The 19,350-nt window shown below is 54.1% G+C and overlaps 1 protein-coding gene across 1 annotated transcript; it reads right to left on the bottom strand.

Moving 5' to 3' along the window:
- Positions 1 to 3,651: 3,651 nt before the first annotated feature.
- LOC125756429 (uncharacterized) lies at positions 3,652 to 5,330 on the bottom strand. Its single transcript, XM_049411222.1, is given in 2 exon segments — positions 3,652 to 5,057; positions 5,060 to 5,330. Coding segments are annotated over 2 exon segments (1,677 nt in total).
- Between the last annotated feature and the right edge of the window lie 14,020 nt (positions 5,331 to 19,350).

The following is a 19,350-nucleotide window of genomic DNA, read 5'->3' on the forward strand; positions in this document are numbered from 1 at the left end:
TGTTCTCTGCCAAGATTGTTGCACATTACTTTAGTTTTATGCATATTAATTTTCAGACCTACTATTCTACTTTCCGTATCCAGTTCAGTAATAATCATGACCTGTAATTCGTCTCCCGCGTTACTCATCAATGCAATGTCATCAGCGAAGCGCAGGTTACTGAGATACTCTCCATTAACTCTTATCCCTAATTCTTCCCAATCTAGGGCCCTGAAAACCTCCTGTAAACACGCGGTGAATAGCATTGGAGAGATCGTGTCTCCCTGTCGTACGCCCTTCTTTATTAGGATTCTGTCGCTTTCTTTATGAAGGACTATAGTGGCTGTGGATGCGCTGTAGATTTCTTCCATTATGTTTATATAGGCTTCGTCGATGCCCTGATTCCGCAGTGCTTGCATGACTGCTGATGTCTCCACCGAATCAAATGCCTTCTCGTAATCTATGAAGGCTATGTATAGGGGTTGGTTGTATTCCGCGCATTTCTCTATCACCTGATTGATAGTATGAATATGGTCTATTGTTGAGAAGCCTGTACGAAATTCTGCCTGGTCCCTTGGTTGATTAAACTCTAATGTCGTATTAATTCTGTTAGCAATTACTTTTGTGAATAGCTTGTAGACAACGGACAGTAAGCTGATGGGCCTGTAATTTTTCAGGTCCTTGACGTCCCCTTGACGTGTGTAAAAAGGCCTGGGGTGCAGCCTCACTGGCGACCACAGCCAGCAATGCACTCCCTCACCAGAGCAGGATTGGCCACCCTGGTGTAGTACTTGGCCACTACCTCCCACATGAATACACCAATCAACCACGCAATATTACTGCCATATTACATCTCGTACTGTGACACCTGTATACAGGACGCGTGTTTTTGGGAAGCATCAAAGTTACTTTCAGTGCAGCTCCAAGCAGAGCCGTGGCTGTGTGGTAGAACACCTGCTTGCCACGCAGACGGCCTGAGTTCGATTCTCACTCGGACCCAACATTTTTATTATTTATTTTATTTGCAGCTTTTTCGATTTTTCGGTCACGGACAAGGTGATGATTTTTCGCTCACAACCAACGGTGCCGACACCGACGGCGGAATTTCTGCGATACGAGCTCTTTAACGCTATCGCGTTAAAATGGCACAGTGGCTGCTTCCCTACACTGTAAACAAAAATTAGCGGAGGTTTTCCAGCATATGAGCACCTAAAACCCCCATGCCCCAATCATGTACTCCGTGGTAGCGGAGTGAAGAGGGTACATGTCGTCGTGAAACACCCCTTGCTTAATGAGGGAGTTTATGAACGACATGACCTTGTTAAACTCTCCACGGAGTTTTAGATCACGTGCTTAGAAACTCCCTATGGGAGGCTTAAAAAGTATTTTGCTCGTGACGTGCGTGTCACGTGGTTAGAACCTCCATATGGAAGTTTTAAAAACCATTTTTGGTCGTGACGCGCGTGCGTGTGTGAATGTGCGTGTGTGTACGGGCATCTGTTTAGCCCGCCGGTGTGAAGCTCCAGTGCCTTGTGTGGGTAGCCGTGTGAGCATTTGTCGACAGACAACAAAATTATCAGTGCAGCGAGGATTTGCAAGGGCCGGTTGGTGTGTGTAGACATGTAGGACTATTTTCTCCAGTGAACCGTTCTGGTCAGAGACAAGTTCAACTGGCGCCAGCGTCCGACCGCGAACATATCGAGCTGGCTGTCCCGTGTTATTCTCCCGTCAAGCAGCAGTGCCCATGCACACGAGTGCAAGGCTCCGACACGCCACGAATACCTCGCTTCAACGTGCCGAGTTACGAAGAAGTGCGAAGAATAATTTCATCGGTAACAAAAGTAAGTTGCTATCGTCAGCGGATTGTTTCTGGAGTTTTACCGGCTACCACTTCGAAGCAGTAAGAAGTAGGCTTCGCTACGTCGTCGGCATCAAGCCGGCCGGCGGCCCGTGTGAGAGCTGCGCCGGCGACGCGCTCGCCCCGACCACCGGCAACGCTTGCTTCTCGGAGTGTCACCGAACCGATGTTTCACCGGCTGCAACACCTAAGCGGTAAGAAGGCTTCGCTACGTCGTCGGTACCACGCCGGCGGCGTAGCGAACTCGCACCGCCACACCGGTCGCCGTGGCGAGTTCTACGAGCTCGCACCGGCCACCGGTGAAGCAAAGAATATGTTTCACAGAAAATAAAAGCTGCTGGAATGAATAAGTTTAAATTGTCTCTTTTACGCCATGCAACCACCGGTGTCAAACGTCTAGCGAGAAGGCGAGCGCCGACACGAGACAGATCGAACCAACATGCGTCCGCCGATGCACTGCGAGCAACAGGAACCGCGACTACGAGCCGTCTCGTTCGTTGTAAGTGCATCGCTCCGTAGCTTAACGCGGACAGCGGACTCGGATAGCAGCAGTGTGTGTGCAAAATAACGGCGACGAAAGCTGTACAGCAGCAAGCATTTTGCGATCGCGAGCTGTCGTTCATCGTATAGCCGTGCCGTACTCCTGGGAGAGGCTTAGTGACGCCGTCGGCCAGAACGCGGTATAGGCTTCCCAAGCAACGCTTAGCGGCGCTGCTGCTCTTGACAGGCAGCGCCATTTCTGGCAGAAAAAGACAAACTGGGGTGTAAGCAGCGAGCGTTTTCCCTTCTCTCCACCGCGTTGCCTCTCGCTTTTGTGCACGTGCAGAGCTCTCGCGGCGCCTCACAATGTACCGCCTGCAGTGCGGGTTCAAAAAGATCTCACAGCTGGACAAGCACTTCCGAAAGGCGAACTTGATAAAAGGAGAAAGGCTCGTCAATGACGTTAACGGTGAAGAGCAGACGATCGACGACAACGACGCCCGACTCAAAGCGAAATGCATTTCCCAAGTCGCGTTTACACCGTGTAGGACGTTGAAGGGGTCCGCTTTATGCACGGCTGGTGCAGAAGCCTAGCTTCGGTCACAGCCGCAAATAGTCGTACCGTGCACGTGTCAACGTCCCCTTCCCGTAGCGCGAGTCATCGCAGCTTCGACGGGTTCGGGCAAATAAGGCAACGGGCTAGAACAACAAACAACACTTTATTGCTACTCTGGCAATAACGCGCAAAGGTCGCGTAGAGGGATAGTCCGCTCTAGTAGAAAACAAAGGGTAACGCTTGCACCTTCGGTCGATGTCCGGCTCGCTGACCTTGGGCCAGTGAGGTGGTACCTCGCAGGTCGGCAGAGCAAGAGAGGCAGTCTCCCTGTCTGCTCGATTGTTTTATTCACCTCCCGCGTCCCTCACCACCGCGAGGGTTGTTTCCCTCCCAGGGCGAGTTCCCTTTCCCGCAAGCCAGGATGCGAGGATTGGCGCGAGGAGCGGCGGGAAAGAAGGGGTTGTCCGGAAAGGGCGACGGTGCTCCTCTCCTAGTGGTCCCTTGGCTCGCCCCGTCAGTTCGCGATCGCGCCAGCCTTAAGGAAATGAAATGGGCGCGCGTGCTGTCCCACATCCTCCTCCCCTTACGAAAGCCCTCGGACGACAGAGACTGAACCATGAGAACAATAAAAAATGTTTTTTTTTATTCGTCATCGCGGAAGGCAAGGAGGGCGTGGTCCACGTCCATGCCCTCCTGCCCTGACGGCTCTGCCGTGGGTGCCGCCAGTGCCCCCAGTGGTGTCGCCGCAGCGCCTAGCGCAGCCACGGTCGTGCAGCGCCTAGCGCAGCCACGGCCGGTAATACTGGAGGATGTCCGTATAAGTGGTGAGTTGTGAGTCGCGCGGCATAGTTGTATCAGGGGAAGCGGCGCGGTGAACCCTACACTCGGCTCGGCAGCTAAGATCTCGTGCGAGTGTGTGCACCTGGGCGTTTCCGCTCAACGACTCGCGGGCTGGAGCCCAAAGGAGTAAACGGGATGTAGAAGAGGGGGGAGCAGAAATTATAATGTGTAATGCCTGGCGACAGATGCGGCCGGCATCGTAGTTGCGGATGGCTTGTTGAGAGTCACTGATGACAACTTGGGTAGTAGGGTCAACTAGCGCAAGCGCGATAGCGACCTCTTCTGCTGCGGTGACCGTTTCTGTTTTGCGAATGCTGCATGCTGTGTGCCAGCTACGGTGGGGGGCGAGGGCCACCGCCACCATCGCTGGCTTCGAGGGGTGGTAAGAGGCGTCCGTATATGTGACGTCCGGACATCCGCTGAAGCGCTTCTCGAACTGACGTGCCCGGTCGGCCCGTCTCTTAGCGTGGTGTTCCGGATGCATCCGCTTGGGAATGGGAGGGATGCAGAGACTTCGACGATATTCAGGTGTGAGGTCTGCATAGTTGGGGGCCGCCCTCGTTGGTGAGATCCCAATTTGCTGCAGTATCGCTCGGCCGGCGTGTGTGAGTGACAGCCGCTCATATTGGGCGGTGAGGGTAGCTTCAATCAGCTCGCTCACTGTGTTGGTGATGCCGAGAGCCATAAGCTTGTGAGTGGCTGTGGACATGGGAAGATTCAGGGCCGTTTTGTATGCTCTACGAAGTGTCGTCTCTAGCCGTTCGCTTTCGGCGCGGGTGAGACGTAGGTAAGGTGCAGAGTAGGTGATGCGGGAGCCGATGAAGGCTTGGACGAGGCGCAGGAGGTTGGACTCTCGCATACCTCGGTGCTTGTTGGAGACCCGCTTGAGAAGGCGTCCGATCTGTACCACCGACTGGTCGATGCGTTGGAGCGAAACAGTATTGCTGCCGTTTGCCTGTAAGTGCAGGCCTAGAATCCTGATGTGATCCGTTCGAGGGATGGGGTTACCTTGGACCTGGAGGTTCATCTCAGGAAGTACTTTTGGTGCACGTCGTCCTGGGGACGGGATGACAATGTACTCTGACTTAGTCGCCGAACAGCTAAGGCCAACTGTATCGAGGTATCTACCGACACGATCGATGGCGGTCTGGAGAGCCTCTTCGATCTGGCCGTCGCTGCCCTGCGTGATCCAAAGAGTCAGATCGTCAGCATACAGGCTGTGGTGTAAGTTGGGGATGTCAGCCAGAAGCTTAGGTAGTCCTATCAGTGCGACGTTAAATAGCAGCGGTGACAGAACGGAGCCTTGCGGTGTGCCGCGGTTGCCAGGAGAGACGATGCAGGGAGAAAGTCTCGCACGTATGCATACGTACGATGTCCGACGCCAAGGGTCTGTAGTTGTCGAAGAATCGCTTCGTGGAGGACGTTGTCGAAAGCCTTGGCAACATCGAGACCAACAATGACTTTTGTGTCAAGGGTGCGTTGCATGACGACCTGATGATGAAGAAGAAGCATGACGTCCGACTCTGCTAGATGAGGGCGAAAGCCGAACATCGTGTTTGGAAGGAGGTGGTTGTCTTCGAGGTAGCGAAGGAGTCTAGTCTGAATCACGTGTTCCATCAACTTCCCCACACAGGAGGTGATAGAGATGGGGCGGAGGTTGGCCAAGGTGGGTGGTTTTCCCGGCTTAGGAATAAAGACTAGATTGGCGCACTTCCATTCTTTCGGAATGGTACCGCTGGCCCAGCATTCTTGAAGGTACACTCTAAGCTGCAAAGGACGAAAAGGGGTCTGTGGTTCGTCCTTTTGGGGGGTAACTGCACTGCCACAACCATTACTCCCCAAAGGATGAACGATTCGTCCTTTAGGGAGTAACTGTCAGGGGACGAACTGTTAGTCCTCAGTTGTTTTGAGGGACGAAATGTCGGGTGTAAAAGTTACCCCTTTTAGGGAGTAACTGATTTATTCCTCTTTTTGCATGGTAGCTCCGTAGGGACGAAGAGTTACCCCTGATGGGACTAACAGTTGCTCCTTCTCGGTAAAAAAAAATCATTTGATTACAGTTTCTGGTTGAATTACCGAGAATTTGGAGGTTGATACACGCATTTGACGACATATACAATTAATACACAGAAATAAATTCAGAACTAAACTACAGAAAATTCACAACAAACACACAGGATTCGAACTCGTGACCATTGAATCAGCAGTCGCGTACGCTAACTACTATACCACACGCCAAATTGTAGCAGAGTGAATATTACCGAGGCTATATATGAACAGGCACCGTCTGGAAGCTGCGCGTTCTGCCATGTTAGTCAAAGAGCAAGATTCCTTATATTAGACTTCAGCCTTCAGTGTTTCGCAAGCAACCATTCGGTGATGACGTTCATGAAAGTGTCAAATGCGTTGGATTGGTTTTTCTGCGCACGTGTTTCGAGCGAATTTGGGCGCTTGATGAATGTATGTATATATAAACGTTCTCATAAATGCTCCCGTCGACGTGTCAAGATTGCTCGCTTCTCATTGTGCAGAACACGGTTGGTTATATCGTTCAGCGAAAATGTCTGCTTAATGACAAAAAAACGAAAACGTCTAAAGAAACAACCAAGTTTATTCAACGACTCGTGTCAATTCTGCAGCATCGTGTGTACACATAAATTGAACAACTTTGTTGAATACAGAAAATAGGATGGCTTCCCTATATTATAGGAGAGACAATGAAAAGTGCGATGTTTTATGCGAATGGATGCTGTCCAGACGACGTCAGGAAGTGCAACAGCACCATCGACAGCTGCTGAGAGCGTGTTCATAGCTGCAAGATGTGGAAGACGTTTCTCAGGAGGCGCAAAGCTCTCATTCATCGATTTCCTTAAAAAGTAATCGCAGGAGCACTAATATTTCCGGCAAAACTGTTCGTGCACTTGCAGTTACGTCACATGTCGTCTGTTAGAAATGCCGCATGCGTAAAAATTAGACGAAAACTGCTCTTTCACAGAACCTGTCATATAGTGCAATGGAACAGTTCAGAATGTGTTATGAAGTTCGAAAAACCCGTCCTCGAATTTAACGTTTCACGCTTTCACAGCGACCCGCTTGTGGGCCCACTTATTTATCAATAAAGCTTGCTCTTCATTTGAGAGATAGAAAAATAAATGATTCCTAGCATCGCTACAAACGAGCGAAATCGCCATGCCGTCGCCGACTGCCCGTGTTAGCGGTGCTAAGCCTTTAGCTAGACATACTATTTTAACAGCCAATCTTCCCAAATTACTTGTTTACCTTGCAATAGAAGATATTGTGCGGAGTTTACGTCAATTTTCTTTTAAAAAGGCGCGAATATTTCTGATAAACAACGCTTATTTGGGCAGCACTGAAAACAAAACTATTTTTGAACAGCTGTACTTGCTACAGCTAATGTTGAGCCTTCACCGAGGTTACCATGTTTCGATGGCCCAACCATCATGCTTGTAATTCTATAGCAGGCGGGGCCGCACTCGCGACGCTGTATCGCGCGAGCTCATCAATCATGCGTGTTTTGTTCGCGCAGAACGCGAGTGTTAAACAAGCGGTGATCGTTACATATCAACTGCACACAGGTAAAATCACGCGGACTGATGGCAGCCTTGTTTACAGTCACCTCTCAGGTGATGTCCCGGTCGGCGCGTAGCATTTCGATAGCGTAGCACTTCATTCCAGTAGCAGATCACGTTTACCACAGCGCGAAGATGATTCAGTGCACCACAAGTGACAGCAATTGCAATCACGAAACGAGAACACACCCTCAACAGACCGCGAAACCGCCGAGTCCTTGCTTGCCGTGCATACGACGAGAACACCACGCCGCGCATTGATACAGCTTGGGTGCGAGCACTTTTTTTTGTGTGTGGGAGCTTTTTCACATTTGTTAATTATTATGCCATATGAACGATATTACTTTACTTCTGCCGCAGTTGCCGTAGTTGACAAGACCATTTACACTTAAATAAACTGTTAACAGTTCATTTCTTTAGCGGACTCTGAATACGCGCATGCTGACCATTCGTTCGAGGCCGCCACTGCGCCGGAAAGTTCCGTGGGAGTAAACGTCGCTCCCTGTGGTCTAACAGTTCCTCCCTCACTTTGCACACGGCACCCTCGTCTTGCATTTAATCCCTCCGGGGACTAACTACCTGTTGCGGGGACGAAATGCAGCACTTACTCCCATTTCGCACCTTTGCGGCTTAAGTGTAGTCGGTGAGGGCATGAATACACTGTAAGCAAAAAAGAGCCGAGATGGGAGTAAATGGACTTGTCCTCTAGCGCACGCCCCGATGGGGGTTTTATAAACTCCATCCAGGGGAGTAAAAAATTTACCCCCCTTAAGGACGGAGGTTTTGGATGGACTGAGGGGAGTATTTGTTTACATCCATAGGGTAGCTTTTCCAGGTAAGTATGGGAGTAAATTTTTATAACCATCGAAAAAAAAATGCTGTTCGCTGTCGCACCATGCGCCTGAGAATCTTTAATTAAATTAGCATCGAAACACGTAAACTCGATCACACGTACACAAACATGCACACAGGGTTCGCAAAGTAATACAACACTCACACTGACAACCGCTCGCCACCCGCGCTTCACAACCGAACTTTGGTCACCGAGTATATATAGGCACCACATCTTGACATCCAATGTTGCTCAAATGGGACACTTTTTTTCCGTGTAATTAAGCTATAAACATTCATGGCGTACGTGTAAATTTGCGGTGGCCTTATTGATACCACTGAGGCACACCCATCTTTTACTATAAACCCGCCTAACATTCAACGCCTTTTTAATTAGCGAATTTTGATTATCAGCTGGCACTCGCCTCGCATGAGGTGTATCCGCCTTAGCAGTACTGTGCGTAAGTCTGTAAAATGCACATAATCGTACACGAACCACGAGCGGCCGTGCACGAACGCTTCAGCGGCACACATTCACGAGCAACACCGGCGAAGGACCGCGTCGCCCCGCCGGTATGTGGCCGACGGCGTCGCTAGGCCTCTCCCAGGAGTACGGCACCGGTACGGCTATAGGATGAACGACAGCTCGCGATCACAAAATGCTTGTTGCTGTACAGTTTTCGTCGCCGTTATTTTACACACACAATAAAAAAACAGGTGCCCGCTATCTGCGTTAAGCTACGGAGCGATGCACTTACAACGAACGAGACGGCTCGTAGTCGCGGTTCCTGTTGCTCGCAGTGCAGCGGCGGCCGCATGTTGGTTCAATCTGTCTCGTATCGGCGCACGCCTTCTCGCTAGACGTTTGACAGCGGTGGTTGCATGGCGCAAAAGAGACAATTTAGACTTATTCATTCCAGCAGCTTTTATTTTCTGTGAAACATATTCTTTGCTTCACCGGTGGCCGGTGCGAGCTCGTAGAACTCACTACGGCGACCGGTGTGGCGGTGCGAGTTCGCTACGCCGCCGGCTTGGTACCGACGACGTAGCGAAGTCTTTTTACCGCTCAGAAGTTGCAGCCGGTGAAACATCGGTTCGGTGACACTCCGAGAAGCAGGCGTTGCCGGTGGTCGGGGCGAGCGCGTCGCCGGCGCAGCTCTCACACCGGCCGCCGGTCGGCTTGATGCCGACGACGTAGCCAAGCCTACTTCTTTCTGCTTCGAAGTTTTAGCCGGTGAAACTCCAGAAACAACCCGCTGACGATCGCAACAGCTTACTTTTGTTACCGATGAAATTATTTTTCGCACTTCTTCGTAACTCGGCACGTTGAAGCGAGGTATCCGTGGCGTGTCGGAGGCTTGCACTCGTGTGCATGGGCATTGCCGCTTGACGGGAGAATAAACACGCGACAGCCAGCTCGATGTGTTCGCGGTCGGACGCTGGCGCGAGTTGAACTTGTCTCGGCCGGCCGTTGCAAATCCTCGCTGCACTGATAATTTCGTTGTCTGTCGACAATGCTCACACGGCGATCCACTCAAGGCACTGGAGCTTCACACCGGCGTGCTAAACAGATGCCCGTACACACACGCACATTCACACACGCACGCACGTCACGACCAAAAATGGTTTTTAAAACTCCCATAGGGAGTTTCTAACCACGTGACACGCACGTCACGACCAAAAATACTTTTTAAACCTCCCATAGGGAGTTTCTAACCACGTGATCTAAAACTCCGTGGGGAGTTTAACAAGGTCATGTCGTTCATAAACTCCCTTATTAAGCAAGGGGCGTTTTACGACGACATGTGCCGACTTCACTCCGCTAGCACGGAGTAAATGATTGGGGCATGGGGGTTTTAGGAGCTCATATGCTGGAAAAGCTCCTATCTCGGCTAATTTTTGTTTACAGTGTAGAGGCGTCGTCTGGATTCCTAAGCATTGTTTTAGAAATGCGGTCTGGGCCTGCTGCTGAGTTGGTCTTAAGGCGATTAAGTTCTGCTTGGACTTCAGCTAAAGTGATCGGAGCGTCTAAGGTAGGACTGTCCGAGCCCTGATAAAAGGGGAGGCTGGTTGCCGGTTCGGGCCGAATGTAGGTGTCAATTAGCTCTTGTTTGAGCTCATCTGGCGTGCCAGGATACAAGTGGAAGATTCGCTCTAGCTGTTGGCGTGCTTGGAGCTTTCCTCCAGCTGGTTCCAGCAGATGCCTGAGAAGGCTCCACGTATTTCGAGTGTTAAGGGTCTTGTTCATCTGGCAACAAATGTTGTACCAGCTCTGCCGGGTGAGTTCGATTGCGTAGTTCTCTATGTTTGTGTGGGCGCGCACCAGCCGACGGCGGATATCGCGGTCCCATTTTCGAGTGGACAGCAGGGCCTCGAGCGAATTCTTGCGCTTCCAGAGATGGGCGTAGTAACGGTCGCAGTAAGGGACTGTGTCTTCCACGTCGACCGTTTGCGTGGCGTCCGCCACTTGTTTGACAATTTCGGTTGTCCATGCGTTGACGTTCGTAATGGTGGGAGGCGCGTCCTGCTCTTTCCTGTGTGCGGTCCCAGTCTATCACCTTAGCCGGCCATGTACGTTGCCTCGTGGGCTCTTTTATCACGATCTCGAGCATGAAATGATCGCTTCCAAAATTTTCGTTAGTATGACACCAAGAAGCTTCGACTCCGGAGCTCGTAAAGGCGAGATCTGGCGTTGTGTCTCGGTGTAGGCCCGAACCGAGCCTAGTGGGGTAGGAGACGTCTGTGATAAGGGTAAGCTGGTGGGTATGCCAGTCATTCCAGAGGCGTCTGCCCTTGGCCGAGTCGTAGTGGTAGCCCCAAGCGCGATGATGCGCATTGAAGTCACCGACGATAAGGAGAGGCAGCCCTCGCGCTAGCTCCTGGGCACTGAGAAAAAGGGGTCCGAAAACGTCTTTACGGGCCCGTGGAGGGCTGTAGACATTAAGCACAAACAAACTAGTGCGACGATTGCGCCCGGCTCGAGGTAATACTTCTAACAATACGTGTTTGGGGAAGGTAGGAACCAAATTTTGCTGCAGGACCGTGAGGTTACGTTTGACGAGGGTGGCTACTTGAGGCTTTACTCGTTCTGAAAAGTATGTTGTGAAACCGGCAAGTTGCGTGTTCTTTCCCCCTTCTTGGAGGGCTATCAGCTCGGGGCGATCACTTGCGGTGAGGAACTGTTGGAGGACCGGACGCTTTCGTGCGAACCCCCGACAGTTCCATTGCCAGACGGTTGTGTTAGCCGAGCTGAATGCCATGATTAGGCTGGGAAAGTTCTGGCGTTGGAGGGAATGCCGGCACAGCGGCCGCGGGTTCAGCGATAGCTGGAGGTTTTCCCTGGGCTTCTATGGTTTTGCTCAAGCTCTCAATTTGTTGGGCGACCTGTGAGCCGATTGTGTGAAGTGAACGTTCGATGTGCGCTTCTAGAGCCCTGATGTGAGTGTGGGTGAGTTCGTATTTTTTCTCGAGTCTGTCGAGACGTGTTTGCCAGTCTTCGGCTTTAGGATCGCTGTCAGCCGGGGCCTTGCGTTTGTGTTTGTGTCCGCTGGAAAGCGCGATTTCCAAAGCTTCTACCGTAGGTGGTGACTGCGCGGCCGGCGGAGATAGGGTGTGTGACGCGGCTCGATGTTCGAGAGCCTCCACTCGGAGTATGAGTTGCTGTATAACTGCTGTCAGTTCTACAATCGCTTTATGTGTGTCTGAAGTACTGGGAGTTCCCTCCTGCGTACTCACCGGTTGTTGATGTCCTTGTGGGTCGGGGGAAGATGACGGTGGCGCAGGTGGATGCTACAGAGGAGAAGAAACTCCAGGCTGCTGGGTGACTGCAGGCGGCTCTTTTCTCTTCTGGGAGGAAGTCTGAAATCGCCCTTTGGGGGTGGTAGACTCGAGCGGTGGAAAGGAGCTCGAGCGGTCCTGCCGCTGCCTCTGCCGGCTGCCGGAGCGTTGCTGGTCCCATCGACTGGTGCGCTGAAGCGTTTGTTGCTTGCCTGGCTCTTGTGTCTTGCTTCTGTGTGCCTCCGCTTGTCGGTGCTTTTCCCACTGTCGGCGCTTGAGGTGTAGGGGATCCTGAAGATTTCCTTGCAGCGGCTATCGCCCGTGAGGTGCTCCTTGCCGCACAGACGACAGGTTGGTATGCACGTGTGGTCAGTCGGCGGATTTGGTAGTTCGCAGCCTCTGCATTTCTTAGTTGGGCTAGCGCAGACGTCAGCTCGATGACCGAGCTCGCCACAGCGATAGCACACTTCGTACTTCTTCTTGAATAAGTTACATCTGTGTCGACTGTTGCAAAAGTAAATCCATGCCGGTACCTGAGGCTGAGCGAACGTGATGATTACTGCGGTGGTGTTCCCGAGCCGCCGAAAATCCACGATGGGCGGATTGCGGTTATCTTGTAGTTCTGCTTGAATCGTATCTCGGTCCAGTCGGAGGTCGACTCCGCGAATCACACCACGGCCCGAGCTATCATCTGGAGCTCAGTAGATGGACACCTCGTAATCCTTGTCGTAATACTTGTAGGTCCCGCTCAGCTCTTTCGAGATCTGGGGTGCAGTACGCGAAAGTGTTCTGAATGAGGTTGGCATGTATTAGGTCTTCGTGACGCAAGGCGTCTCTGGTGAAGCGAGTAGCATTGCACACCGCTTCCAGCAGTTGGTAGGTCGAAATCTTGGAAAGTAGCAGTACGCCATGAGGGCGAACGATCAGCTTGAGTGCGTCGCTCGGTAATCGAGGCTGTTTTGAAGCTACAGAACTTTTGGCTAGTACGCGTCCTCGCTGTCGAGGCGTGAGTTCGGTTGACGTCTTCCTTACAGGTGCACCCGAGGCATGACCTTTGTTGACTTGGGGCGGTTGATGCGGTCAAGCTTTATCTCCGGGGGAATTGGGTACGGCAGACCCTGGTGCTGTTCGCGCCACCCGGAGCTTGTTTACTTTCGCGAGCCAGTCAGTGGCGGCTAGTACTTCACGAGAAATTGGGATGCCCTCGACGGCGACCTTCATGGTCGACTACGGCGCGCAGGCTCGGCCGACGGCGCGGCGCAGCTGGCGGACGCGCCGCTGCGGCGCCGAGATCCGTAATCCTCGGCGCGGCGCAGTAGGCCTAGCGAGGCATCCGGCGTGGCCGCGGGAAAAAATTGGCCTAGAATGGTGACTCATCGTCGTACGTACTTCTGGTTGGTGCCTCTGAGTTCCTTTCGTCGTTAGGAAGCCGATGACGTCGATTAAAATACGCTAGGGTCTCATTGTCCGGGGTGAAGCCAAGGAATCGGCGCAGCCCATGTGAAGTGCGTCCTTCGTTGGTCGCGCTCAGTGGCGCCACCCCCCCCCCCCCCCCGGTGGTAGGGTGCTCTGCGCATGAGAATCGTGCACCATGACGGCGCCGCACGGACATAGCCGCGTTCCTGCGGGCACCGGGAGGCAGGCCCCGTTCGCCCTCCGGTCCGCGTCCGCCACAGTTCTGCCCTGGAAAAGGCGGTACAAGCGGGCCGGAGGCGTCCCATCGCGGGCCCTCTCCTGCCGGCGCCGGGGCCTCGACGAGACGTACGCCACAGGGGTCCACTTCATCCTGGCTCGTCCAGGCGGCCACATCCCGGTAGCGGCTCTGAGGCGAGGCGGCCGGCTCTCTCGGCTTAAAGTCGGCTGGGCTGGTGGTTGAGGAGAAAGGGCAGCCGGGTAGCGTGCGGTCAAGCGGCGGGGCGTACAGGCGGCGTTGTCGCCTGCCGGGGGTCCTCCGCAAAGGCGTCTGCTGCGATGCCTGGGTGCGCTGGGGCCGCGACGACGATGGAGGGTTTGGGGCCTCGCCGTGGGGAGGTGGTCTCCTCTCAGAGACGTCCGGGCGGCTATTGAAGCTTCCATGTCGGTCCATCTGTTCGGTGAAAGTCGACACAGAAAAGGATTAACACTCGCAGATCATGTTGCGCATGATTCGTTGCACCCAGCGTAGAACATATCAAACGTGGCCTACCATGCAGAGTTGTCTCCGCCTGTTTCGCAAGAAGTACCGCGGCTCGGGGCTCTTCACTCGGTTTCGAGCGCTCTCAGCCGCGTCCTACGGCTCGGAGGGGGACTGATAGTCGTCCCCATGCTCCTCCCGTGACACGTAGCGTTTCAGGTCACATACGTGCACTGGTCCGCCGCTCGGTTTGCCTTTCATGTTCGCGAGCCGATAAACCAGCGAGGAAACCTTCTCTCGCACTCGGTACGGCCCGGACCATTTCGGTGCCAGCGAGGCTGCAAACTGTTCCGGGTCAGTCTCGTGATTTACAGGGGCACGCGATAGTGCGTCGGCCGCGGCATTGTTCTTGCCCTTGCGGTAGCGTACGGTGAAGTCGTAACGCTGCAGAAGCAATGCCCAACGAGCCAGGCAGCCACTTGGTTCGTTCAAGCGCCTCAACCACGTGAGCGCCATGTGGTCCGTCTCAATAACAAACGCCACTCCGTCGATGTAATAGTCAAACTTACGGGGAGCGAAAACAATCACGAGACACTTTTTCTCTGTTACCGAGTAGTTCCTCTCCGCCCGCGTCAACGAACGGCTCGCGAACGCAATCGGTCGGAGGGCACCTCCATGCTCCTGAAGCAAAATTGCTCCTAACCCCAGGTCGCTTGCGTCTGTTTGAATCACAAACTCCCTGTTCAAATCTCGTAGCTGCAGTTCAGCGGTGTTAGCCAGCAACTTAGTGAGGCGACGCAGTGCGGCCTCCTGCTCTTGATCCCAAGCCCAACGCTCGCCTTTCCTCAAGAGCTTTGTCAAAGGCGCCTGCACTGCCGCGCAGTCTGGAATGAGTTAGCGATAGAAGTTCGCCATCCCCAGAAAGCGCCTCAGCTCGCCGATGTCTTTCGGCGACGGACAGCTGACTATCGCTTCAAGCTTACCCTTATTCGGCATAATGCGACCCTCGTCAAGCGTGAATCCCAACAATGGTATGCGGGCCGCCGCTATCTGAGCTTTGTTCGGGTTCAGAGTGATGCCCGCAGACCTCAGCCTTTCTAGAACGTCTCTTAAGTGACGCAAGTGCTCACCGAACGTTTTCAAGTAAACCACTATGTCGTCTAGATACGCGAGGGCGTGCTGCCACTTTGCATCTCCCAGAACTTGGTCCATTAGCCTGTGATAAATAGCGGGAGCCCCCACCAAGCCAAAAGACATTCTCCTGAATTGGAAAAATCTCTGTGGCATGTGAACGCTGACTTCTCTCTGTCACGCTCATCCATTTCGACCTGAAAATATCCACGACTAGCATCAAGCGTCGTAAAGTACTTCGCCCCGCCTAGGTTGGACACTAACGATGAAATGGATGGAAGAGGGTATTCGTCCTTCTTCGTAACCTCATTCAGCCTGCGGTAGTCTACACAAAGGCGATAAGTATCATGCTTCTTTGGAACTAAACCACCAGGAAACACCATGGGCTGTTTGACCTTTCCACCACGCCTATGTCGATGAGTTCGTCCAAGGCGGCGTCAAGTGCTTTCCGCTTAGCCAAGCTGATCGGTCGGTGATTGCGTTTCCAAGGACGTGCGTCACCCGTGTCGATTGTGTGCTTGACCAGCGTAGTGCGGCCCGGGCGGTCAGTGAAAATTGCGTGGTACTCATACAACAGCGACGACAGCTGCACTCTTTCTCTTTCTGGCATGCTCTGTGCATTTGCCAAAAGCGGGTGCACTGACCTTCCCTGTACCGCGGCGCATTGTTCTGGCGGGGTTACTCGCATTCTCCGCGCGCTTTCCTTCTCTCTCACTCGCATGCTCCCTGCGATTGGCATGCCGTTGTCAATGCGGGTGCTTTCGAGAAAAGCTTTAGCGCGTCTCCGTCGCGCTCTCGGTAACCCCCTCTTGCAATGTCAATGACAATGCCTGTTTGGGGAGAAAGCCTCGACCTAGGATTAGAGGCATTGACAAACCGGGAAGATGGACAAGGCGTTGTCGCCTCACGCGTTTTTCCCAGCGGATCACAAGTCTAGCCGCACCGCTCAATTGCGCTGTGCCCGAAGCAAGGCGGAACGTGGTGTTGCTTTGTCTCAAGCGGATATTGTTCTCGCAGAGATGGTGCAACACCTCGTCCCCAAATAATGAAGCGCTTGCCCCAGTATTCAAAAGTGCTACAAACTTCGTTCGAGCTATCGTTAACTCGATTAACGGTGCGGGCTAGTCTACGGCATCACCTGCGCGACAGACTGTAGGTGCTAGTGATCCGAACGCATTGGTAGGACTACTGATTGTCGCGCGGTGCCCGACGTGGTTCACCGGCGGCGTCGTCCGTTTCCCGAACCACGTGTTCGCTCCTGAACCGGGGTGCGGCCGCATTCGCGGGCGATATGCCCCGGTGCGCCGCACTGGTAGCAAGGACCGCGGAAACCACGCCGACCCGGGCGCTCATCGCCGCGATCCGGCAGGCCTCGCTCCGCGTTGTGCCGGTCGTCTGGGCTCGTCTCGACCACGTGCTCCTGCCGCGGAACGCCACGTGCAGGCGTAGCACGGGCCGTACGAAGCGCGTAGGCGTAGGGGTGCAAAGCGCGGTCTCACAGTTCCCAACCGCGCGGTACGTGCTCATCAGCGAACGATGCTGACGCGTTACCCCTAAACGCCTCTGAACCGACCGCGCCACCGTTCCACGCGCAGCGAGGCTCGAGTGACTGCGCTGCGGGTGGAGGCGGGCGATACCCTCGCGCCGCGAGGATGTCCCCTTGTATGCGCTTCGCTTCGGCGGCGAGCTCTTCTAGGTCTGCGAACTTGTATCCCCTGAAGTGCGCCGCAAAAGTCGGGTGCGCTTGCCGTGTAACGCGCTCGACTTTCTCCGCGTTGGTGGCGACAGGGTTAGCGAGGCGATAAAGTTCGTCCATGGCCCGTACGTACTCCAGCAAGGATGCGTCCGGATGCTGGGTGCGTAGCTCCAACTCCCTCCTCAAACGCCACTCATAATTCGCCGGAAGGAATTCGTCGCGAAAGCTCTCGCGGAACTCTTCTACCGTGCGGGCGCGATGTCTGGTCAGTCGGAACCATCGAGCCGCTTGCTCTGTCAGCGACACCGGGACCACACGCGCGAGAAGTTCGGCGTCGGGAAGCCCCATTGCCTGCTGATAGTTGAGCAATCGGTCGAGATACTCATTTGCGCTCCTGCAGTCGTGGTAGTCACTGTAGGTAGGCATGTCTACCTTGACACGTAGTCCCGCACTTTGCAAAGGAGGCTGCGCTGTGTTTTGCAATGCGCTAGCTAAGCTCTGCATAACTGACAGCGCATTTTGCAAGAGTACCTCGCTCGAGGGCACACTATTGCCCGAAGACGCGACCACATCTGCGGCTTGTGCCGAAGTAACATGTGGCGGCATCTCCCTGTTCGCGTCGCGAGGCGACGGGGCGCCTGGCGTGGCGCTCTCCGTCGTAGGCCTAATCCCTCCTAACGCGGTCGCTGCAACACATCGGTTGTGCCGCGTGAAACAACCAAAATTTACGCTGTCGGAAAGTCCAAAAAATGCCATAGGATCGAAATTCTGCGACGCGACATCAGACAACATGAACAAATCCTGGAATTCAGACATGCCCGTTGTCCTACGTTGACGGAGCGTCGGTAGTCGCTCGCGTCCACAAAACTAGCCGCGTTGCCAAATTCGTTAACGTTGGGCGCCAGATGAAGGGGTCCGCTCTATGCACGGCTGGTGCAGAAGTCTAGCTCCAGTTCCAGCCGCAAATAGTCGTACCGTGCACGTGTCAACGTCCCCTTCCCGTAGCGCGAGTCATCGCAGCTACGACGGGTTCGGGCGAATAAGGCAACAGGCTAGAACAACAAACAACACTTTATTGCTACCCTAGCAATAACGCACAAATGTCGCGTAGAGGGATAGTCCGCTCTAGTAGAAAACAAAGGGTAACGTTTACACCTTCGGTCGATGTTCGGCTCGCGGATCTTGGGGCAGTGAGGTGGTACCTCGCAGGTCGGCAGAGCAAGAGAGGCCGTCTCCCTGTCTGCTCGGTTGTTTTATTCACCTCCCGTGTCCCTCCCCACCGCGAGGGTTGTTTTCTCTCGCAGGGCGAGTTCCCTTTCCCGCGAGCCGGGGGGGGGGGGTGATTCTTTAAAGGAAGAAGGAAATGAAAATGAAAATTGGGTGTAGAGTGCACGATAACTGTCTCTCAAGTGAGGACTCCTCAACCGATACACTCACGGGGGACTGGGGATTGAAGGGACAGTGAGAGTGAAAAGAGATGGTAAAAGAAGAAAAAGAAAGGTATGAGTGAAAAACAAAAAAAGGGGGAAAAAAAAGAAGAAAAAGAAAGAGGTGAGGGGGGGGGGGGCAGGAGAACGGGCGTCCGAGTCACCGTGGTGAGCGGCTAGAAAATTCGTTCGACTAGGCCGGCATCCTCGAGAAAAGCGAGTAGGGCCGCAAGGGAAGATCGGCGACGGTGCACGTGACCGGTGGGATGGAGCAAGTCCTGTAGGGTCGCACACGGCAGTCCGACGAGTCGGTACTTCATGACGAGCCGCTTCCGCGCAGTGTTGAGAGAAGGGCAGTCAAGCAATAGGTGGCACAGGGTTTCGATGGCGCCGCAATCGGTGCAGTTCGGTGCAGCGGCGCCGCGAAGACGATGCCTGCGTTCCGCGGGCCACACCGAACCGGTCCTCAGGGCAAGAAGAAGCGCGCGCTCGCGGCGAGCGAAACCAGTGGCTGGGATGGGAGGAGGGGGGTGTCCGGCGGCGACCCGTGCGTCCGGATGCTCGCGCACCAGCTCCCGGCGAAGGTTGCGTGCCGAGTCGAACGAGCTGGCGTAATCTGTCAGCGAAGTCTCGGCGGAGTGTGCTCGTTTTGCGAGCTCGTCTGCAGCCTCGTTGCCCGCGATTCCGACGTGTGGAGGGAGCCACTGAAGGACCACGTCACAGCCTCGTTCCTGGAGGGCCAGCAGGCTGAGAGCGGCGCGCTGAGCAAGAAGGGGGCCTCGTTCCTCCCTCGCGAGCTGGCGCAGGGCAGGTTTCGAGTCGCAGAAGATTGCTGCGCTAGAGACGGCCGGCGAATTGCGCAGGAGGTCTGCAGCCAGCTGGAGCCCGATCCGCGAGCCGGTATGCGAGGATTGCTGCGAGGAGCGGCGGGAAAGAAGGGGTTGTCCGGAAAGGGCGAAGGTGCTCCTCTCCTAGTGGTCCCTTGGCTCCCCCCGTCAGTTCGCGATCGCGCCAGCATTAAGGAAAGGAAATGGGCGCGCGTGCTCTCTCACAACTTATACCTTGAGGTAAG

This window comes from Rhipicephalus sanguineus, chromosome 11, assembly GCF_013339695.2.
Source record: "Rhipicephalus sanguineus isolate Rsan-2018 chromosome 11, BIME_Rsan_1.4, whole genome shotgun sequence".
NCBI classification, from domain to species: Eukaryota; Metazoa; Arthropoda; class Arachnida; order Ixodida; family Ixodidae; genus Rhipicephalus; species Rhipicephalus sanguineus.